At 43.7% G+C, this 21,906-nt stretch overlaps 1 protein-coding gene across 3 annotated transcripts in view; it reads right to left on the reverse strand.

Moving 5' to 3' along the window:
• The window catches only part of slc15a2 (solute carrier family 15 member 2), a 30,522-nt gene extending 13,798 nt beyond the window's left edge, over positions 1-16,724 (reverse strand). Inside the window, exons 1-13 of one of the 3 annotated variants that reach the window (XM_054786379.1) lie at positions 16,323-16,723; positions 15,636-15,723; positions 13,970-14,035; positions 8,070-8,162; positions 7,298-7,397; positions 5,031-5,121; positions 4,887-4,964; positions 1,953-2,035; positions 1,796-1,879; positions 1,634-1,723; positions 1,514-1,558; positions 1,321-1,353; positions 989-1,077 (exon numbers count right to left, since the gene is read on the reverse strand). In XM_054786379.1, coding sequence (XP_054642354.1) covers positions 989-1,077; positions 1,321-1,353; positions 1,514-1,558; positions 1,634-1,723; positions 1,796-1,879; positions 1,953-2,035; positions 4,887-4,964; positions 5,031-5,121; positions 7,298-7,387 — 683 coding nt within the window. In that variant the 5' untranslated portion in view covers positions 7,388-7,397; positions 8,070-8,162; positions 13,970-14,035; positions 15,636-15,723; positions 16,323-16,723. Of the gene's footprint in view, positions 1-988; positions 1,078-1,320; positions 1,354-1,513; positions 1,559-1,633; positions 1,724-1,795; positions 1,880-1,952; positions 2,036-4,886; positions 5,122-7,297; positions 7,398-8,069; positions 8,163-13,969; positions 14,112-15,635; positions 15,724-16,322 lie in introns of all 3 variants that reach the window. The other 2 variants (XM_054786378.1, XM_054786377.1) reach the window with 2 other exon arrangements.
• Between the last annotated feature and the right edge of the window lie 5,182 nt (positions 16,725-21,906).

Raw genomic sequence — 21,906 nt, forward strand, 5'->3', positions numbered from 1 at the left:
TAAAGGTCTTCAAAAATGATGACATGACCTCCTTGCTGACCTGACCTTGAGCCTGTTGAGTACTTGTGGTCCCTTAAACGTAAGAAAAACGGTCCACCTCCCTGAACAGTGTCTGGGAGGCTTTGGTTGCTGCTGCACACATCGATGGTGAAATCATCAAGAAACTGGAAGACTCCATGGATGGAAGGCTTTTCCGTGTTATTGAAAAGAAGGGTGGCTATATTGGTCACTGATTCATTTTTGGAAATGTCAGAAATATTTATTTGTAACATTTGTGTCGTTTGTTTATCATTCTGACTTTATAAACATGAAAAAAAGTAGTGAGATGGGAACATTTTTGTTTTTCTTTGAGTTGCCTAATAATTGTGAACATTGTGAAGAAAAACCAAAACCTCACTTTCACTTCCTTAAATATTCAAGTTTGGTAACATTTTGGATTGACCAAGAGCACTGTTATTGCTCAATAATAAAACTAACTAGATGACGCAACGTCAGTAGCCAACGTGAATGCAGTGTGAATGCTGAAAAGCTGAAGCCAATGCTTTGAAAATGTGCGAAAATCAAAACCTACAATGAACACAGGAGCCGTTTGGAAGCTGAAGCTCAACTGAAATGCTGTGGAAATGCTGTGAAATCTTCTCAGTTCAACGGGGGATAAGAAGACGTAGCAAGAAGAGAAGGAGTAAATAGATGAAAAATGCTGCGCAATTTTTCAATCATGCCAATTGCCTAATAATTGTGGACACCGTGTGTACTCCAGTATTCAGCAAGCAAGTGCTAACTCGTCAGCAAGCAGGAGGTCATTAGTCAACATCACAGTCTGATTCAGTGTCATAATGAGTGAGTTCAGTGCTGGCTATTACTTGTCCAACTGCAGAGGCTCTAACCATCAAGTCGCATTCCTACTAAACTTTGATGTCAAGTAGCGGGCCACAAAACATGGCCATTTGTGAGTTTGAGACCCCTGGTATAAACAGTAAGAACTGACGTGATGTTGATCCTGCACAAGCCAACCAGCGGATAGATGATGAGGTCAAAGATTGGCACAAAGACGAGAATCAGCAGAGGATTCAGCATCTAGGAAGAGAGAAAACTTGTAAACAACATCGTAAAAAGTCGTAAAAGGACGCAATCACATGCAAATAAACGGACAAATTGTGCTTCAGCTGGCAATAAAACACCCACAGAGATGCCAGCAGTGAGCTGCTCGGACGTATTTTTAAAAGTTTTCACTCTTGATAATATATTTCGCCTAATCAAGCTAAGCAGCTCGTCTTGTAGTACTGCTTTCCTCCAGAGGAGGTGTGAGTGAGTACTCACCTGCATTTGATCGGGTTTAACGGAGAAGGCCCCCTGTGATGACACACAAAAAAATCCAATCAGCGTTTAAACTTTAACTGGATGAATGCACCAGGAAGTTGCTGAGCAGATGATTCAAGGACGTCGTAAAAGTAACAATGGCAGTCAACGCGTCGAGAAAGGACATTGATTGCTTCTTTTATGTCCAACTCACAAAGCCCATGTTCATCCTGGTGGCCTGCAGCGTCCAGCGGGAACCCTGGAATCAAACAACGCGCTGTTAGCTTTGGCCCCGTCCACTCTACAGCACTTTAAGTGGGTCAGGTTCTGGTACCTGCTGATCGAACAGAGCCCAGAACATGGGCAGAGGGATGAAGAGCACCAAAACCCTCAAAACCATTTTGATCTCCATGATCAGACGCTTCTGAAAAACAAAAAAACACTTACACGAAACATCCACGCTTGCTAGCTCCCACATCACGTTACAAGCTGTTACCGAGTACTTGTCCTCAGCCCAGTCCAGCCAGTGCTTCCTGCTGGACTCGTACTTGGACCTCCTCCAGCGATTCTTGATGGCAAACTGTAAGCAGAAACTAAAATCAGGAGGATTCTTGATGATTATACGTGAAGTGAAGAAGTGTTTGTTGACTCACGTCGATGCATTTGCAGACTTCCATCAAGATGTTCCCCTGAGGAGGGTTCTGCCTGTAGAGGCTGCTGCCCGCTATGAACACAACTGGACGACAACACAAACACACAAAGTTCAGCAACTGTTTCACTGACGCTGAGAGGCTTGTGCATCCCTACTGGCACTTAATAGCATCGCCATTTCTCCACGGATTCCAACCTCTGACATCATCACGACGCTTCTCCACAGCCACCAAGGGGCACATTAGCTTGGTATTTTAGGATTGCTACGATATGTTGTGATCATGTGGCATTGTTGAGCAGCTACAAGCGTCTTTAGAATGACCGCGTTTTTAGCATGAGCATTTTGTGCACGCTTAGCAGTGCTTTTGTTTGGTTAGACTTTGTTGTTTAGACGGTGAGCATCCATCCGTGCAGGAATCGCCAGAAGGACGACGGTTGGCAGGCAGAGACAACACACTGTCATAACGAGTGTGTATCAGCTACTCAGCCAGCAGGACCTGAACACGTCTTCTTTCTGCCACGTCTGGTGCGTTTAAAGAGCAACCACACTTTGAAGCTGTTGACAAATGCGATTGGTTTTGTGACGCAGAAAATATGTTGTCATTGCTACAATTATCTGGGAAAAATATGGAGATAACATTCAAAACAAATGTTTGTGACCTGGTAAAGTGACCACCCGGGTCTACAATAAATGTTTACTACAGTCAAACTTGTCTATAACGGCCACTAGAGGGAGTCTGCAAAAGTGGCCGCTATAGACAGGTGGCCTCTATAGACAGGTTGGCGTTCAGTTTGAATGTTGACCAGCAGAGGAAAAAAAAGGAAAAAATGGGGGGTGGGGGAAATAATGTTGACCAGTAGAGGGCACTGCGGACTGCGGATAAAAGTTGTACAGCACTACTAGGCTTGTTATTATCATGGTTCATGGTTCATGGTTTTAATCCTGAACATGCATATGAGTCAAACAGTAGCACATCACATAGTACAATTCACAATTTTGCATGTCCAAAAAGGAGTAGGAAGAAGCAAAGCTTATTTAATCCTACCCCTCATCAGTTTCACATCAGTTGCAATACATTTATTCACCTCTTGTTCTTCCAAGTGTACTTTGTAGGTCTACATGACAATGTAGTGCAATCATAGCCAAGGTTTTTACTTACTAAAAGGAAGCTAGAGGCTTAATAATAACTGATAGAATATATCCACCACCCACAGAACAAAGCTGTGCTAGTAATGTCTTACGCTTGTTTTTTATATTTTACTTTTTATACGGCAGAGTGTCATTACAGCTTTAGTTCATCAGGAAGTGGCGGGAAGTGACGGTGGGCGTCCCGAGCAGGAGAGCTAGGCTCAGTGCTAGCTGTGAGTTTGGAGAGAGTTGGGAAGTGTGTTTATGTTGGCGTGGATGTAAAGTCCTGCAGTGTTCTCCGCTGTTAATAAAGCCATTAAAGTGCATCGGCGACGTGAGTCTCTCCTTCCCCACAACAAGCGGCATTACAGTATTGACCAGTGCACACCAGGAAATAAACGGTGTCATTTCTTACAGGCATTGGCTGGACAGCTATGTAGTGGGGCTTGTTTAACCTTTGCCTTGTGGGCAAGCAGGAAGGAGAGACGATGCTGAGAGATGTGTGTGTGTTCTGAGCTGCTGTCTGGTGGCCGCGTTCAATAAATAAAGTTGGCAGAAGCAACAGGAGAAGTTTCCTGCTTTGCTTCGGAGCTGAATAACACTGACAAGTTAACAGACTAGTAGCGAACGGAAAAGAAGACGGCTTTGTTTGTGTCGAATACAGAAGATGAGGACTTTGATGGATTTGTGGATGAGGATTGATGAAAAATAACGTGAGTACATTCTAAAATACTTCAATTAAGTACAACTAAACTCAGTTTTGCTCCCGCTGCCGCATGCATGCTAGCGTATGTTTTTTTTTTTTTATTGTAGCGTCGCTGGGAGCACGTCCTGTTCCCAGCCTACTTTGTGGTAATGTTTTGGTGCAAATGCTCTTAAAGTTACATGTTTGACCAGGAAATAGCAAGCTCAAAAGAAGACGGCTTTTTTATGTGGAACAACTGACAGTTTGTGTGGATCTTGTGAATGATTGTGACTGAGCTAGGACTCAGTAATTAAAGTCTACACACGACGGCTTCATTGATTGAAAAACTAAACTTTTTTGTGCATGAAGCTTCTACTTGAGTCGGTAATTTGGCCGCTATATGCGGTCAGATATTGACCAAGGGAGACAAAATGGTGGCCGCTGGCCGCATTGCACAGGTGACTGCTATACACAGGGTCTATAACATGTAAATTTGCTGCGGGGGATTTTTCAGTGGCTGCTATAGGCAGGTGGCCGTTCTATAAAGGTGGCCGCTAAGACAGGTTTGACTGTATATATACTGTATATTTAATATTAAATCAATTATTTTTTATAGAAAATATATTGAATATATTTAATTTAAATACATTTATTAATTTTAGATATAAAATATATTAATAATAATATATATTAATCATATATTTAATATATTATCAAATATATTAAACATATTTTATATATACATATATTATATTAAATACGGTATATTAATAAATATTGAATATTTATTTCTGTACATGCTTAAAAATAAAATGTACAAAAAATAAACAGAACTGTAAAATCATATAAAACCATTGTTTAACAAAAAAAAGGTATATTTTAATAAACTTTTTATATAAACAAAACATTTAAGTTGGATTAAAATTAAAATAAAATAAAATGAAATGAAAAAAGGGATGTGTGTAAAATGCCAAAAATAATAGTGATCTTGATTGGCATTAACAGTAATCCCTTAAAGAAAACCGCACGGTCTTGCTTGTCATCACCATCCATCCATTCATCCACCCAACCATCCAGTTTCTATCACGTTGCAGTTTTGGTGATGAAACAACAGGAAGTCACCTAAAGCCACCATCATGAGAGCGGCGGGGACACCAAAGGCCAGAGCAAAGCAGTCGCCACCAAAACACTCCACGTCTCCTGCAGGCGAGGAGACACCATCAGTGTGTGTGAGTGAAGGTCGGAGTGAGAAAGTGAAGACCTGACCTCTGAGGATAGGTGTGATGATGGTGGACAAGAGGCTGCCTGCGTTGATGGACATGTAAAAGATGGAGAAGAACTTCATCCTCTCGCTCACCTGCGAACAGGAAACAAATGACTGGAGAACATCTGCAAATATGCCTTAAAGACTTATTATTTTTCTGTAGGTGAAACGGCAAACTTCTTTTTACACTTGCATGACAATTAAGAATACAGTGTTCCCTCGCTCTATCGGGGTTCACCTTTCGAGGATTCGCTGTTTCACAGATTTTTTTAAGTTCAATTTTAGTGCTTTTAGTGCTATTAATGCTGTTGCAGTCCGAGCCTGGCCCTTTAAGAATTGCAATGTGGGAAGTTGAGTGTCTGTCTCTCTTCCCCCCCTGTATGTGTGTATCGCCCATTGTCTTCTGCATCCTTATTGGCTGTAGACCACTGTCAATCAGTCTGCTTCGTGCTGCCCTGCCGTGTCTCCTGTGCCATCGCTAGCTTGCAGTCTTTGTATGTTTGCAAGTTTCTCCCCAATGTCGACGAGAAGTTCTGCACCCAACAGGCAGAGGAGGATGGTAACTTCTGGACATGCTGAAGGAATGTACGCAGAATAAATGAAACTTTGGTTGCAGGAGGAGGAGTGCTGCAGCAGTATGTTTTAACAAGGATACTGTCAGGCTCCGAGGAGCGGTGTTATTGGGTCCCAGGATGCAGACACAGGAACGAGTCCAACAGTTCAAGATCATTTCATGAAAAAACATAGATGAGGCAAAAACGGGAACTCAGGGCAACGGTGCAAAACTAAGAAGGGCGCCGTGGGCGAAAAACCAAGGACTGCACTCAGCAAACAAAAGATAACTGGATCTACCACGTGAGCTGGACGGATTACTGGTGTCAGTATCTAAACAAGCCAACACAGGCGGAGTGAGCAACAACATTAAACATGAACGGAGAAAACACAAACTACAATAGGAGACTGACCTGTATCACCGAAGAGCGTGAAAGATACGAAAATGCTAACAGTACAGCGGAATGGCGCCAGGACAAAAATGCACAGCTAGAGGAGTGAAATGCATGTGAGTAATTTAATAATTTCTTGTGTCCAACCTTGTAGGTTGATCATTAAAATTCAAACGAAGATTTTGACTTTTTTGAGTGTTTAAACAAGAGAGAAATGTGAGAAAATGTTAATGCCTGAGAGTGTATAAAGTGTATGGTGAGGGGTTTTGCAGCCTTAAAATATATTTTATAATATTTTACAAATTAAAAAATTAAGTTGACTACTTCGTGGATTTCAGTCATTGCAAGCTATTTTGGAACCTATCCTCCACGATATACGAGGAAACACTGTATTAAAAGGCTAGAAGATGTACTATTGTTAGAAGATATACTGTTTTATTGGTTATTGGTAGCAAAAATAAATAAAAAAAACTTGTGTACACAACAAATAATGTATCCCATTCAAAAAAAAGGCTTTTGTCCGCCTCAAGAAAGCTGAATACAACATAATTCAAGTGTCCTTTGTAGGAATTTCAAAGCCCTGAAGTGCGCGTCAGCTAGCCACTTGACGGCAGTGTTGGTTTACTAGGGGTGTCACGAGGAAAACAGACACGCATGCACATGGCAATATATTGAGGCCGGCAAAATGATCCAGTTCATTTCCATTTATTGTGTGATTCATTCGTTTATTTATTCTTGACCAGGCCTAGTGACCACGAGACCTTGTCACGTTTTAATCTCGTGAGATTTTGTGATACCCCTATGGCTTACCCTTCGTCCTCTCCCTTTGCAACCAAACCACTGTTTTGACTGATTGACAGCCATCTTTTTTCCCACCGAAAGGAATATGGTGTCACGTTTCATTGCCTGTTTTACTTTCGCTTTCAAAGCTTTCGTCCTGCACCAAAAGCGCATACAATTGAGCAACACATGTTGACGACACAATGAGATAATCATCGCTAATATTGTTGATCAAAAGTTTTGGGTTCGTCAAGTTTTGTTTGATTGATTTTGACCATTCAAAAACTGGCATGCAGCATGATGTGTGCATGTTTAATGCAAGTTCAAATGGAGCGTCTGCGTGGCTCTGTCTGTCCGGCACAGGTTGTTGGCGTCGTTAGACCAACAAGAGCTACATGTGTGAGGTGCACTAGTGGCAACAATTACCCGTGCAACGGTTAAGGATGTTAAAATGTTCAAAATCCAGACTCCAAACTCCATTGTCTACTGTGTTGAGTTGATGGTCACCTGTTTCAAAAATGTCGCACTCTGACATTGTTACTTACATGCTTGTCTTGGAACTGGTCTCCTCCAAACGCGGACACGCAGGGTTTGATGCCGCCTGTTCCGAAGGCGATGAGGATCAAACCCACCATGGACAAAGCTCTGGAAGACACACATTGTCAATCTCCAAAACAGACATGAAGTTCTTTGACAATAATAACAGGTACAATTTAATAAAACTTGCATTCAAGGAGACAAATCAGTACAACCTGAAAAGAGCAACCTTCCAGAGCAATGTCTGACTATTCAGGCTAAAATGTTGGTTAATATAGGAAACCACATATGCAAGGGGAGGGGTGAGGGACAGAGACAATCAGTGGCAGACTCACATGGCTAGACACCCTTGGCTATTGGAATCAGTTGATAAGCATGTAGAGGACTTGTTTTGGAGACAAGAGCAGATAATCATACTACGTCAGTGTGACAACTAACGTGTACAAATAGTAGTAAAATCAAACAGAATAATGGACACAAGTGTAATAACAAACCATAATTGGCAACTCTAAATTGTCCATAGGTATAAATCCGAGCGTGAATGATTGTCTATATGTGCCCTGCAATTGACTGGTGACCAATGTGTACCCCGCCTCTCACCCGAAGGCTCCAGCATACCCCCGCAACTCTAATAAGGATAAGTAGCATAGAAAATGGATGGATATCTAAGCACATTTTCCTGACACACAATCAAGTCAAAATCACTGCCTGAGAAGTCTAATAAGCCCAACACTAAATGTTAGTACTACTAGTGCTGTAGTAGTAGTGATGTTAACGTACATGTGTATGCTGCTGTTGCCCAACAAAGGAATGGCGCCCAACGACTTGACCACATGTCCAATGACGTAGACAATGGACAGGTAGATGATGGTCCTGTAGGGACAGAACACACGTTACAATAATCCCTTGTTTGTCGCAGTAAATCGATTCCACACCCAACCACGATAAGTAAGATTTCTTATTTAGAAATGCAATATTTTCATAGTTAGGGCATACAAAACCTGTTTACGACCTACTAAATACAGTTTCTAACATTATTAGAGCCCTCTATACATGGAATAAAACCCTTTTATTCATCTTCACACTCCTATTAACCCAATATAGGAGACATAGTAAGAGAAAATAAGCCATTTAGACTGGTGATCGTGTGTGTTGCTATATATGTGTTCCCTAGCGGTGCAGAGTCAGTGGCGGACAGGAAGTGATGTCGGAGATTCAGAGTTGAGTTTCAGCTTGGCATAGGCTACGGCCGAAACAGTAGCTCGTGTTAGGGATTATTGTGCCTGTTGTGAGATCATTCAAGCCTGCAATAAAAGCCTGTTGTTCCGCCGATCAAGTCTAGTGATTGTGTATCTCACCCACTACTACTGACACCAAGTAACCAGTGTAGAATACTGTCACATTCACATGTCTTTGTTCTGTTTTCCTGCCTTCTCCTTGTTTCTTTTTCCTTAGATCCCCTACTCCCGGCTGGAGGCGGGGCTGCAGGATGCACCTGACTGCTATTACCACCTGCCTATTTATGCCTAGTACTGCCAGCTGTGAGACGCCGGATTATTGCACCAACTCTTGTATTGTATTGTATTGTACTTTATTAATCCCACAGCAGGGAAATTCACTTGTACACACTCTACCACAAACTCTAGAGCATCGTCACGTTACCTGTTCCATCTACGCTTCTCGCATTGCGCGTCCAGAAGCTACCCGCCTCGGCCAGGTTAACTTTTAGTTTCTCATGGTATAACTGTTCGCCATCGCCTTTTGTTAACGTTTTATGGACCATTAAAGACTTCTACTACCTCCACTGACTCTCGCCTCTGCATCTGGGGTCCAGACACACTCCGCAACGTAATCCGGCCAAGGATTATGGACCCCGCGGAGACCGACCCCCTTAAACGAGTGCTCCACAATCTCGCGCAACGCCTGGGTCAGCAGGAAGAGCAGGTCGGCGAACTGGGCGCCTGCATGACCAACATGGCCAAGAGACAAGACACTCGGTTGGAAGCCCTCGAGGCCCAGATCAACACCCTCCTGTCGGCCTTTCAGCTCAGCGCCACCTCCACACCTCTTCCAGCCACCGACACAACTCCGTCGCTCCCCGACTGTCCTGCAACCCCTGAGGCCGGCCCATCCGCCGTTTGCCCCTTGCTCTCAAGGCCTGAGCGTTTTTCGGGCGACAATGGAGATGTGCGCTCTTTCTTAACACAATGTGAGCTGCACTTTGAGCTACAAGAGGGGGCCTTCATCTCTGAACGAGCCCCGGAGGCGATCGTCTCCTCTCACCTGTCTGGACGAGCAGCCGTCTGGGCGACAGCCGAATGGGGGCGCCAATCCTCCATCTGCTCTTCCTACGCCGCCTTCGCCAGGACCCTGGAACAAGTTTTCCAACGGACGCCCCCGGGCCAAGAGGCTTCGCATGCGCTTTTTCGACTCCTTCCAAGGGCGATACGCCATAGACTTTCATGCTCTCACAGCCCAGAGTGACTGGAACCCCTCTGCGCTCCTGGATGCGCTCTTCTCCGGACTATCAGACGCCATCAAAAATCACATGATTCCTTTGGAGTCCCCCTCGGACCTCGACGACCTCATCTCTCATCCACATTGATAAGCGCCTCGCCGCCAGAAAGGAGGATAAAAGCCATCGACGGGCGCACATCACGACAACCCACGCCATGAACGACGACAGCGAGCCCCATCTCAACAGCCGGTCGCTGGCCAACACCAAGCCACACGCCGCTCCCCCGGGTGACGAACCCATGCACCTGGAGGCACACGCCGGCGGAGACGAGTCGACGCCACCGGCTGAACCTCTGCCTGTACTGTGGCCAAGCTGATCACCCCATTGTTCACTGCCAGGTCCACCCGGACTGTCATCGCTCCCCAGCAGCCAGCCTGCCGCGTAGGAGCTCCTCAGCGGTGGTCCCTGTGCCTAGCCTCCCAATATCGGTGCTGTCGGCCTGCCGTTTTCAACTGCCAGGTACACTCTCCTGGTCCAATCAGGATATTGGCATTATGGCATTTACTGACTCTGGAGTAGATGACTGCTTCATAGATGAAGCCTTCATTAAACGTTTTGCTATTCTGGTAACTCAATTACATACCTCTAAGGTAGTTCACTCCCTCGATGGACGTCCTCTGGCTAACGTGACCCTCAAAACTGACTTCCTCTCTCTCCACTTATACGGTAATCACGATGAATCCACAAGATTCTTTGTTATTCCCTCACGCTCTGCTCCTGTTGTGTTAGGGCTCACCTGGCTTCTCAAACATAACCCACATATCGACTGGGCTAAACCAGTGATCCTTAACTGGAGCGCATTTTGCCATACTCATCGTCTAAATGCTGCTCACCCTCGCCCCGCCTCCACCCATTCCTCCACTCCTGAAGTTATTGACCTATCCGTAGTTCCTTCCGTCTCTCACAACCTCCGGGAGGTGTTTAGTAAGGACCGTGCTTGCTTACTTCCCCCCCACCGCCCTTACGATTGCAGCATCGACCTCCTGCCGGGCGCAGCACTGCCGGCGTCACGCCTCTATAATATTTCACGACCCGAGAGGGCTTCGCTGAAGAATATATTTCCACCTCACTCGCTTCCGGTCTCATACGCCCATCCTCATCACCTTTAGCAGCAGGTTTCTTTTTTGTGGAAAAAAAAACTCCCTCTGCCCTTGCATTGACTACCGCGCTCTTACTGACATCACTGTAAAATATAAATATCCACTCCCATTGTTAAGACTCCTGCCTTTAACTCTCTCCAATCTGTTCGGATCCGGGAGGGGGATGAAAGTAAGACCGCTTTTAATACCCCTCTTGGTCACTTTGAATATCTTGTCATGTCTTTTGGCCTTACAAACGCCCTTGCAGTTTTTCAGTTTTTGTTTATTTAGATGACATTTTAATTTTTTCTGCCACCCTGGAGGAGCACATCCAACAGGTTCGCCTAGTTCTTCAGAGGCTCCTTATGCAACCAGTTATTAGTCAAAGCAGAAAAATGCACTTTTCACTCTTCTTCTGTTTCCTTCCTTGGGTTCATTGTGGAAAAGTGGCAATTCCAAGCCCACCTGGCTAAGATGCAGGCTGTGGTCGAGTGGCCCGCTCCTATAACAAGGAAGCACCTTCAGATGTTCCTGGGCTTCGCTAATTTCTACTGTTGGTTTATTAGAAATTTCAGTCGAGTAGCAGAACCTTTGACGAAGCTCACATCCACTAAGGTACCTTTTCACTGGAACCCAGACGCCAATTCAGCGTTCGAAAAACGTAAGTCTCACTTCACTGCTGCACCCGTGCTCATTCACACTGACCCCTCCTCTCAATTCTTTGTCGAGGTTGATGTTTCTGACACCGGCGTGGGAGCCGTGCTCTCCCAGTGCTCCACCTCCGACCACAAGCTGCACCCCTGAGCCTTCTTCTCACGCCGCCTGACCCTCGCAGAGCGGAACTACGATATTGGCAAGAAGGAGTTATTAGCTGTCGTTCTAGCTTTATAGGCACCAGACGCCCTCTCCAGGCTGCCGTCCGAAGTGGCCCACCAGGAATCCATTTTGTCTCAGTCCCGCATCCTCGTGCGGACACTAAGCAGTTTGTGGCGGTCAGGCTCCGGCTGGACTCCTTCTCCCGCTGCCCATTCCCTCCCGTCCTTGGTCTCAAGTGGCTCTGGATTTTGTTACAGGCCTTTCACCGTCCAACGGCAACACTGTCATCCTGACGATCGTGTATCGCTTTTCCAAACTGGCCCATTTTGTCCCCTCCACCCTCGAGACAGTGGACCTGCTGGTGCGTCATGTGTTCCGGCTCAATGGCATCCCCCACGATGTGGTCTCGGACCGGGGGCTCCAGTTCTCCTCTGCTGTGTGGAAGGCCTTCTGCAAGGCGTTGGGGGGCGTTGCCGAGCTTGTCGTACGGTCATCACCCTTAGACGAATGGTCAGACGGAGCAGGCCAACCAGAACTTGGAGGCTCTCCATCCGATGCGTATGCCATCAGCAACCTGCCTCTTGGGCCCTCAACCTACGCTGGATAGAGTATGCCCGTAAGACCCTCGTTAGCTCTGCCACCGGTCTCTCTTCATTTCATGGGGCCAATGGGTACTAGCCTCCGCCTTCCCCTCCTTGTAATAAGAGTCAGCAGTTCCCTTTGTGTCATCCTACCGATGCCGCGCTCACCTGGAATGGCGCAACACCAGGGCAGCTTTTGCACGGACTTCGAAGTGGAACCAACGCCTGGCCAACTGGCATTGCACGGCTGCTCCGGATTATAAGCCTGGACAGAGGGTGTGGCTATCCTCCCGAGATATGCCTCTCCACACAGAGTCCAAAAAGCTACAGCCCAGGTACATTGGCCCGTACCCTATTGAATGCATCATTAATTCCTCCTCTGTTTTGCTTCGCCTCCCGGACTCCCTCAGGATCCACCCGGTGTTTCACATCTCCCTCCTCAAGCCTGTCACCTCCAGTGATCTGAGCCTTCCCGAGGTGCCTCCACCTCCTCCCAGGCTTGTCGACAGCCACCCAGCATTCTCAGTCAAGGCCATTTTAGACGTGAAAAGAAGGGGCCGGGGTTTCCAGTACCTGGTGGACTGGGAGGGGTACGGCCCCGAGGACCGCTCCTGGTCTCTCGCCCTCTTATTTTAGACCCCACTCTCTTGACAGACTTTTAAGGTCGTTTCCCGGAGAAGCCAGGTAGGCCGCCAGGCGGCGCCCATTTGTGTGGGGGGGGGGGGGGGGATGTGTGTGTGTGTGTGTGTGTGTCACATTCACATGTCCTTGTTCTGTTTTCCTGCTTTCTCCATGTTTCTTTTTCCTGAGATCCCCTACTCCCGGCTGGAGGCAGAGCTGCTGGACGCACCTGTCTCCTATTGCCACCTGCCTATTTATGCCTAGTACTGCCAGCTGTGAGACACCGGATGATTGCACCAACTCTAGAGCTTCGTCACGTTACCTGTTCCATCTACGCTTCTCGCATTGCGCCTCCAGCAGCCTCCCGCCTCGGCCAGGTTAGCTTTTAGTTTCTCATGGTGTAACTGTTCGCTATCACCTTTTGTTAACGTTTTGTGGACTGTTAAAGACTCCTACTACCTCCACTGCCTCTCGCCTCTGCATCTGTGGTCCAGACACTCCGCAACGTGACAGAATATTATGTCAAAGTCTTTGAAGTCTTTGAATATATTTGTATTTTGTATTATCGGAATAAAGTCCAAATATTATGGGAATAAGAGCATCATATTACGAAAAAAAAATTGACTAAGAGTATTTAATAAGAAAGTTCGGAGGAAAAAAACTGCAAAAATGGGGGGAAAGGAGCAAAGACCAAAGTTCATTCAAGTTTTTTCATCTATATCACAAAGATGAGGTGTAGTTTTTTTCTTGAAAGGCATATAAGTTCTTAGCATTTACAAAATATCAAAGTGGCCCTTGCATCCTGTCATTTTTCAGTATGTGGTCCTCACTGGAAAAATTCTGGACACCCCTGATTTAGCCATTTTTTGCTTAAAAATGCTTAATTTAGCCCAAAAAATACATAACATTTACTTAAATATGCATATTTTTTCACTAAAAAGGCCGCAGCCACAGAACAGCATTAAGGAGTGAAACCGCAAAATTTGAAGCGCTACATGGTGAGGGACAACTGCACTCATATTCAGCTACTTGGATACAATTTTTTGTGGTGAAACTTCTACTTACTTGTACTTCCCGAGCCAGGAGTCGGCGATGAGCGCTCCCAGGATGGGCGTGAAGTAGCAGAGGCTGCTGAAGGCGTGGTAGACGGCCGTGGACAGGTCGTGGTCCCAGTGAAGGTATGTCAGGAAGTAGAGCGTCAACACCGCTGTCAACACACTCAACATGACCACACGCACCAGTTCTAGAAAGAAGGCTCAACACACTCTGAGCCTAACCCTGAACTCTAAGTTGACTTACCCCAACATTGCAAATGAGGTGAAGCCAGGGCCGAGCCAGAACAATAGATGCTAACGAGCCAGTATCAAAGTCGTTCATACCCAATTCAGGGAGCGACACTTCCCTTTATCGGAGGTGTTAATAGCAGGATAGGATTATACCACTACTCCGCCCAGGCTTAGTGTAAGGAACCAATAGGAGGAGGGTGTTGGCACACCAATTCCACCCACTCTTACTGTATTTAAGGCCTAAGCTACCAGCACTTATTAGTTCGCTGACGAAGCTCTTCAGATGAGGAGCGAAACGTCCGACACCTTCTTCACAGAAGTACAGATGACGTCTCAAGAAGCCTTTTCCTTGATGGACAACTCCTGTACGACTGAGAGCCTACACAGATGCATTACCCCAACATTGGAAACCCAGAGCTGATCTGCGTTAGTTCAATCAATCCTGAGTATGTTCACTCTGAGTTAAGCGCGTGCATGACTACAATATGGCTAGATTTTTTTTCCTACCTGTTCACTTTCTATGTTATACAACGGAGTATTAGGGCCACATTGAGAAAAAACACGAAAAAAGTCGTAAATTTCCGAGAAAAAGTAGTAATATTACGAGAATAAAGTTGTAGATTTACGAGAAAAAGTGGTGATATTACGAGAATAAAGTTTCAAATTTACGAGAAAAACGTCGTAAGATTACGTGTCTTACGTATCAGAGGGAAAATAAAGCATAGCTCTATTTTCTCTTGGTCCGGCGACTAACTTTAGGAAGGAAGGAAATTTTCCTCTTGCTTCTCCCTTCTCACACTTCCGCTTTCCTTCCACATGCCCAAGGTCAAAGGGCACATAAATCCCGACTTTATTCTCGTAAATTTGCGCATCATAAGCAATTTGTACTAAAATCTGAAACATACTTCTTGATATAGGCAGCATAATCTGCCCTTTCATCGCTGGTTGGCAGATGATTTTGCTAATTTTAAGTAATATATCTTATACCCTTTTTTTAAATTAAATAAAAAAAATAAATCTAAACAAGACAAAATATTTGTAAAAAATATATATATATAAATATTTTTTAATTGTTAAAATTCATAAAAAATTACCCCAATTTTAATAATAAAACAAAATTATTTAATTAAATAAAAAATGTATCGAAGCAAGACTAAATATTTAATATATTTTTTGAAGTAACAAGTTATCTATACTTTCCTTACAGCTCTATGCTGCCCTCCATTTCCTTTATAATGACCTAGAAGCTCCAATTGGCAAAGAAATGTCTGGCTACGCCACAAATAAATCATATATGGGAAACACTGGTATGGATGGAGGATATTAATGAGGTTCATTATGGACTGTGGCAAAAAAACAGTAGATACTGAACTTCATCTCAGGGTTTACATACTCAAGAGTTTTTACTAACCCCGCTATCTAGAATGCACTTTTGTTTACCGTACCTTTCATGCCATAGTAGGAGAAACGTTCACAGAACTCGTTGACCACGATGAAACAGATGCTGGTGGGGTAATTTGTCCCACAAACTTTCTAAAAAAAAAAAAAAAAGCAAAAATGGATCAAACAATCCACTTTTTCACTCACTGGAAACTCTAGTAAACATGCACACACAGCTAAATAAACATTTTAATACAGTAAGCATTGTAGAACCTCCCGGACACGCCTTGTTATCATGTTATGACATTATTTTATACTACAATAAAGAAGTATATAGCTGTGTATGAGTCTTACTTCTTCAATTTTCCGCACAAATCAGTGTTTCCCCGTTGAGTACGCTTGTATGTGCACACTGTATCCTCTCATTTGTCACACACACATCCATAAATGTACACACTTTACCACTTAAAACTCCTTTAAAGCACCAATGACATGCAGAGTGATCAAAGTGCGGTTTTAAAAAGTGCGAAAATGTGATTGGTGCCAAGAGAATGCGCCTGTTGCATCATCCCAGAGCAACCACTATTTTTTGGGGGTGAACACGTAAACGCACCACCAAGCAAAGCTGCAGTAACGCAGTTACAAAAGTTTTGTGATCCATTTGCATATTTGGACTCCGTATGGCCCAATGAAAGAAAAAACAAGTTTGCGAAGGAAGAAAATAACAAAAATAAAAGTTGTCGTTGTCTTACCGCGCTCATGTTGGAGGTTGGAGTGCAGGAACCTTGCAGAGTAAAAGCTCACCAAATCACATCCGAACTTTCCTCCTCCTCCTCCTCTTCCTCCTCCTCGTCAAACGTGTAGGTCAATGTTTCACCAACCACGGCCCAAAAGACCAACCAAAACTAATGACTAGACACACACAACTTCCCAACACGATGTAAGGCTGCAATGTTGGACTGTTTTAAGAAAACACCAATGGCGTCTTCGTTGTCGTAAAAGTCTTCTCACGGGATGACGCCACTGAACACAAGAATAAAAGGTTGCTGTTTTTTATTTCAAACGGGAAATGGGAATAACAAGGAGACAATAAAAAGGCGGCACGACACTTCTTTTGTTAGTTTTATCTACTGTCGTTGACACAATGTCTAATCACATCCTCAGACCGTTGGCAATGTCAGGTGACGTGTGCATGTGGGCGGGGTCAGCACAGCCAATCACCTGCTCCGGAGCTTTGCCGCAACAGACAACTTCGCTTGGTACACACAATTCAGTCTTTGTCGGAGGATGCGGGGCCACTTTGATGTTTATATTTCATGTGAATTTAAAAAGTTATGCAATATAGTAAATATAAAAAGCTTAAAAAAACGTTATATATGCAGCAAAGCTTATTATACAGCAAAGTGTTATTATTAGTAACAACACTGAAGCCTTTGTCTCCTTACAGTGTGTCTTTTTCCACTATTTTCACCATATTTGCTATTTATTTTTTGTTTTGTTAAATTTTATTTCTACAGTGTGCTGAAGGCCAATAACAACCACAACAAAACACAAACACCCTGCATAGCAGTAACGATTAGATAGATAGATAGATAGATAGATAGATAGATAGATAGATAGATAGATAGATAGATAGATAGATAGATAGATAGATAGATAGATAGATAGATAGATACTTTATTAGTCTCCAAGACAAATTCACGTTTCGAGCAGCTCTCCAAAAAGCATAATAAAGTCATAATTAACAATCACAGAAAGACGAGCATGACGTGGGGGAGGAATGATCTACTCAGTCTTTCGGTAAACTAGGGCAGTGATGGTAATCTGCCACTGAAACTGCTCTTCTGTTGGGAGATGATGCTGTGCATTGGATGATGTTGGTTGTCCATGATGGAAAGGAGCCTCCTCAGTGTCCTTTGGTCTGCCACAGATGTCAGGCTGCATAATATGACTACGTGTATCTACGTTAGAATATTAGAAACAGCTCTTACCAGCCATCCGTTTTCTATGCCGCTCGTCCTCACGGGGGCATGCTGGAGCCTATCCCAGCTGACTTTGGGCGAGAGGCGGGGTACACTCCGGACTGGTCGCCAGCCAATGGCAGGGCACATATAGACAAACAACCATTCACACTCACATTCATACCTATGGACAATTTAGAGTCACCAATTAAGCTAACATGCATGTTTTTGGATGTGGGAGGAAACCAGAGTAATCAGGAGACACACACACCGGAGAACACACAAACTCCACACAGAGATGCCCAAGCAGAGATTCGAACCCTGATCTTCCCGATCTGCTGACTGTGTGGCCAACATGCTAACCATGCAGCCCAGCGCTTACCTTATTGTATAATTTTAAAACTCACAAATGGTGCCATATTATAGAGCACATCAGTCCATAATTGTGCAATATTCCAAAATGTGATCTTGATCTGATGACATCGCTAGATATTTACGCTATATTGACTAGCAATACAGCATATTGATCAATGGATACCTCCAGAATGAGCATTATTATCTATGTAAAGGCTGTATGTCATGAGACGGTGGGCCGAATGAAGTGTGCTTTACAGCCTTTAAATAAACCAAATAATAGGGGTGTCACGAGACACCCAACTCACGAGACGAGACGATACACAAGATTGGGCCCACAAGAATGAGACAAGGCAAGATTTCAACATTAATTTTAAGAAAAGTACAGCGGTGCTTTGGTTAACATAGTTACTGCGTTCCAGAAGGTTCAACTAAAACCAAAACGGACTCTTACCAAAACAAATTTTGGCATAAAATAATGTAAATCCAATTAATCCATTCCAGACACCCAAAATTGTGAACACAAAACACCTTTCATAGACAATTATTATAGTTTTACATGCAGAACATCTGTGATTGACTGGCAACCAGTCCAGGATGTAACCCGCCTGTTGCCCAAAATCAGCTGGGATAGGCTCCAGCATACCCCCGCGACCCTAATGAGGAGAAGCGGTAAAGAAAATGGATGGATGGATGGATGGATGGATGCAGAAAATGATGCAAAAATAAATACAACAAGTGAATGGACAGCTTGACATTTAACATCACTTTTACTTAGTTTTGTATGTGTGGATACTATTGGATATGTGTGCTATGTTTGACTCCCTGCTGCGAAAATGCTACAGTAAGTCTTAATGTTTATGTTTTGTTGTTGGAACCAATAATGAGTGTTATGGATGTATAATGAGACAAGCAGAAACACACCCTCGATGCGCCGCCGGGTTGATAGACTGTAATGCGGGAACCGGAGTTGTGTATGCATGTGTGTGTGTGTGTGTGTGTGTGTGTGTGTGTGCACCGCAGCTGATGATGGAGCCACCTTTGTGCCATACGTCTGAAATGACGATTCATGCTACTGTCCATCACCTTTCTCTTTTGTGCGGTGCATGTATTTTGTGTGTCTCTCACTAGTGCAGCAAATCTGATATAAACTATGCTGTTGCTATAAAATGGCGCCCGCAGCCCACAATGCATTGCACGATCATGTGCCAGTAACACAAGATTCCGTCTTCAATGCGTGGTCCAAGATGGTGGCTTAAACCAACGCTAAACAAGCGGGCAAGCAAAAAATTAACTGATGTTAACTGAAAAACATGTTAACCGGGGCGGACGTTAACCGAGGTACCATTGTACAATGAAAAAGATTCAAGATTCAAGAGAGTTTTATTGTCATGTGCATGGTAAAACAGCAGTTATACTATGCAATGAAAATCTTATTCTGTTCATTCTCCCAAGAAAAGAAAGAAAACACAAGAAAGAATAAGAACATAAGAAACATAAATACCAATAAATTAAGCAACAACAAAAAGAAGAGACATTAATACAAATAAATATACAAATAAATAAATAAGTAAATAAATAAATAAATAAAGTGCTACAGTATAAGTATAAGTGCAGTGACGACAGCACCGGGGTGTTGTGCTCACGTCTGGGCGTGTTTGTTAAAAACCGGGCAGCAGCGTTCTGGACCAGCTGCAGACGCGCACTTGAGGTCTGGCTGAGGCTGACGTAAAGTGCGTTGCAGTAGTCCAGTCTTGTGCTGATGAAAGCATGGATCGCTTTCTCAAGATCCTGCTGACCTAAAAAAGGCTTCACTTTAGTCAGAAGACGGAGCTGAAAGAAGCTCGTCCTAATGACAGAGCTATTTGAATCCACTGTCGAAAATGACCCCAAGATTTTTGACATCGGGTTTAAAAAAGGGGGCCAGAGAACCGAAGTTCGCTGCGACAGTGTGCAATGTTGGTGACATGCCAAATAAAATACACTCTGTTTTGCTGTCATTTAAATGTAGAAAGTTCTGATCCAGCCACTGCTTTACATCAGTAATACAATTGAGCAGTATTGTCCGTGGGTCTTACAGGTAGATATATAATTGTCCTAATTATTATTAACAGACCTTTTTGTGGGACTGATTACAATTTTGGCATAGTTTAGGAACGATTTGGACGCTTTACAGTGCTATTTTTACATTTTCATGATCTCATTTTGGAGCCAGATGGGCTTGTCATCCGTAAGACAGGAAGGTCCCCTAGACACAAATAATAACGGACTAATAACTAATAACAGACATATCCTACACCAGTGTTTACAGATTAAATGCAGTCCGGTTTTCTCACCTCGTGCAGGCAAGACACGGCTCAGCGAATTTAGAGCCCTCGCTTACGGGCTTTTTTCTCTCCTCGTGGTGGTTCATCCACGTTACAACAGATGCTATGCAACACTTATTTAAATTCTTCTCTCCTTGTGTTTATCTTCACGGAACAACATGTCTTTTTACAATGTGTGCACACTAATTAAAATGTTGTCGTCAGGGTCATCTACTACGGAGCCCCGGGGGGGACATTGACAAAAAAAAAAATATGATGGGTAAAAAGAACTAACTTTTGCGAGAGCTCGCAAAACTTTTGCAAGAGAACGCACAACTATTTGAGAGAAAAACTATTTAAGAGACTGCGGTATATCCCCTCGGGGGGGCCGTAATTTTGCACAAAACAAAAGTCAATTTTGCGGGAGCAAAATACTTACTTGGGTAACACCACACCCTTTTTATCACATTTCCACAACCTTTTTGATCTTTCTTCAGGGGAAGCAGCTTCCAGCGTCTCCGTCAGTTCCTGTACACTCAAATCAAGTTCAACATGGTTGATTAAGGTTTTAAGGGCAATACCCTTTACAAATTCTCCTAAAAATAATAAAATGATAAAAATTTTAATGCAACCTGATGTTTTTAAAACTGTGTATTATTTTTCAGAGTGTGTGCATAAGCTAAATCCTGTCTTTCCCTATCGACTGATTAAGTGCATGTGTGTGAGTGTAACTAATGTAAGGAGTTGTGCAAATGTAGGCTAGATAATGACGTTGGATTCAGCAGGTTGAAAGTGCTCATCCTTGTGCTCAACTACAGCAATGGAGCAATGATGGCAGCCTTACCATACCCATGTTATATACTACATCCAGCATGTCATTTTTACCATTAGCAAGCTAATATATGACCAATATATCCTTTCACTGGCTGTCCATCAAACTCTTCACTGTGACACATGAAGTACTTGTCAAGATGTCAAGATTTGCCAATCATTTCTTAGTTCATGCTCTGTAGCCATAAAAGCAAGTCAGCCTTAGTTTTTAAGGCTGTTAATGTAGTAGCGTCGATATCCACAAGAGGACGACATTTAACCCTCTCTAGAAGACACATGGCCATATAAAGGGGACAATTTGTTAATTAGGCCTAAAAATTCAAGATTCAAGATTCAAGAGAGTTTTATTGTCATGTGCATGGTAAAACAGCAGTTATACCATGCAATGAAAATCTTATTCTGTTCATTCTCCCAAGAAAAGAAAGAAAACACAAGAAAGAATAAGAACATAAGAAACATAAACACATAAACATATATACCAATAAATTAAGCAACAACAACAGAAGAGACATTAATACAGATAAATAATACAAATAAATAAATAAATAAAGTGCTATGAGTGTGTGTGTGTGTTGTGTGCGGCGTGTGTGAGTGCTTGGTTGAGAAGCCTGATGGCCTGTGGGTAAAAGCTGTTTGCCAGCCTTGTGGTCCTGGACTTCAAACTCCTGTAGCGTCTGCCTGACGGTAGGAGTGTGAATAATGAGTGTTGTGGATGTGTGCTGTCCTTGATGAGGTTGTGTGTTCTGCGTAGGACTCTAGATTTATAAATGTCTTGCAGTGAGGGGAGGGCTGCCCCAACAATGTTCTGTGAGGTCTTGATCACCCGCTGGAGTGCCTTCCTATCACGTGTTGTACAGTTACCGTACCAAACAGTGATGGAGGCG

This window comes from Dunckerocampus dactyliophorus, chromosome 9 (assembly GCF_027744805.1).
Source record: "Dunckerocampus dactyliophorus isolate RoL2022-P2 chromosome 9, RoL_Ddac_1.1, whole genome shotgun sequence".
Taxonomy (NCBI): domain Eukaryota; kingdom Metazoa; phylum Chordata; class Actinopteri; order Syngnathiformes; family Syngnathidae; genus Dunckerocampus; species Dunckerocampus dactyliophorus.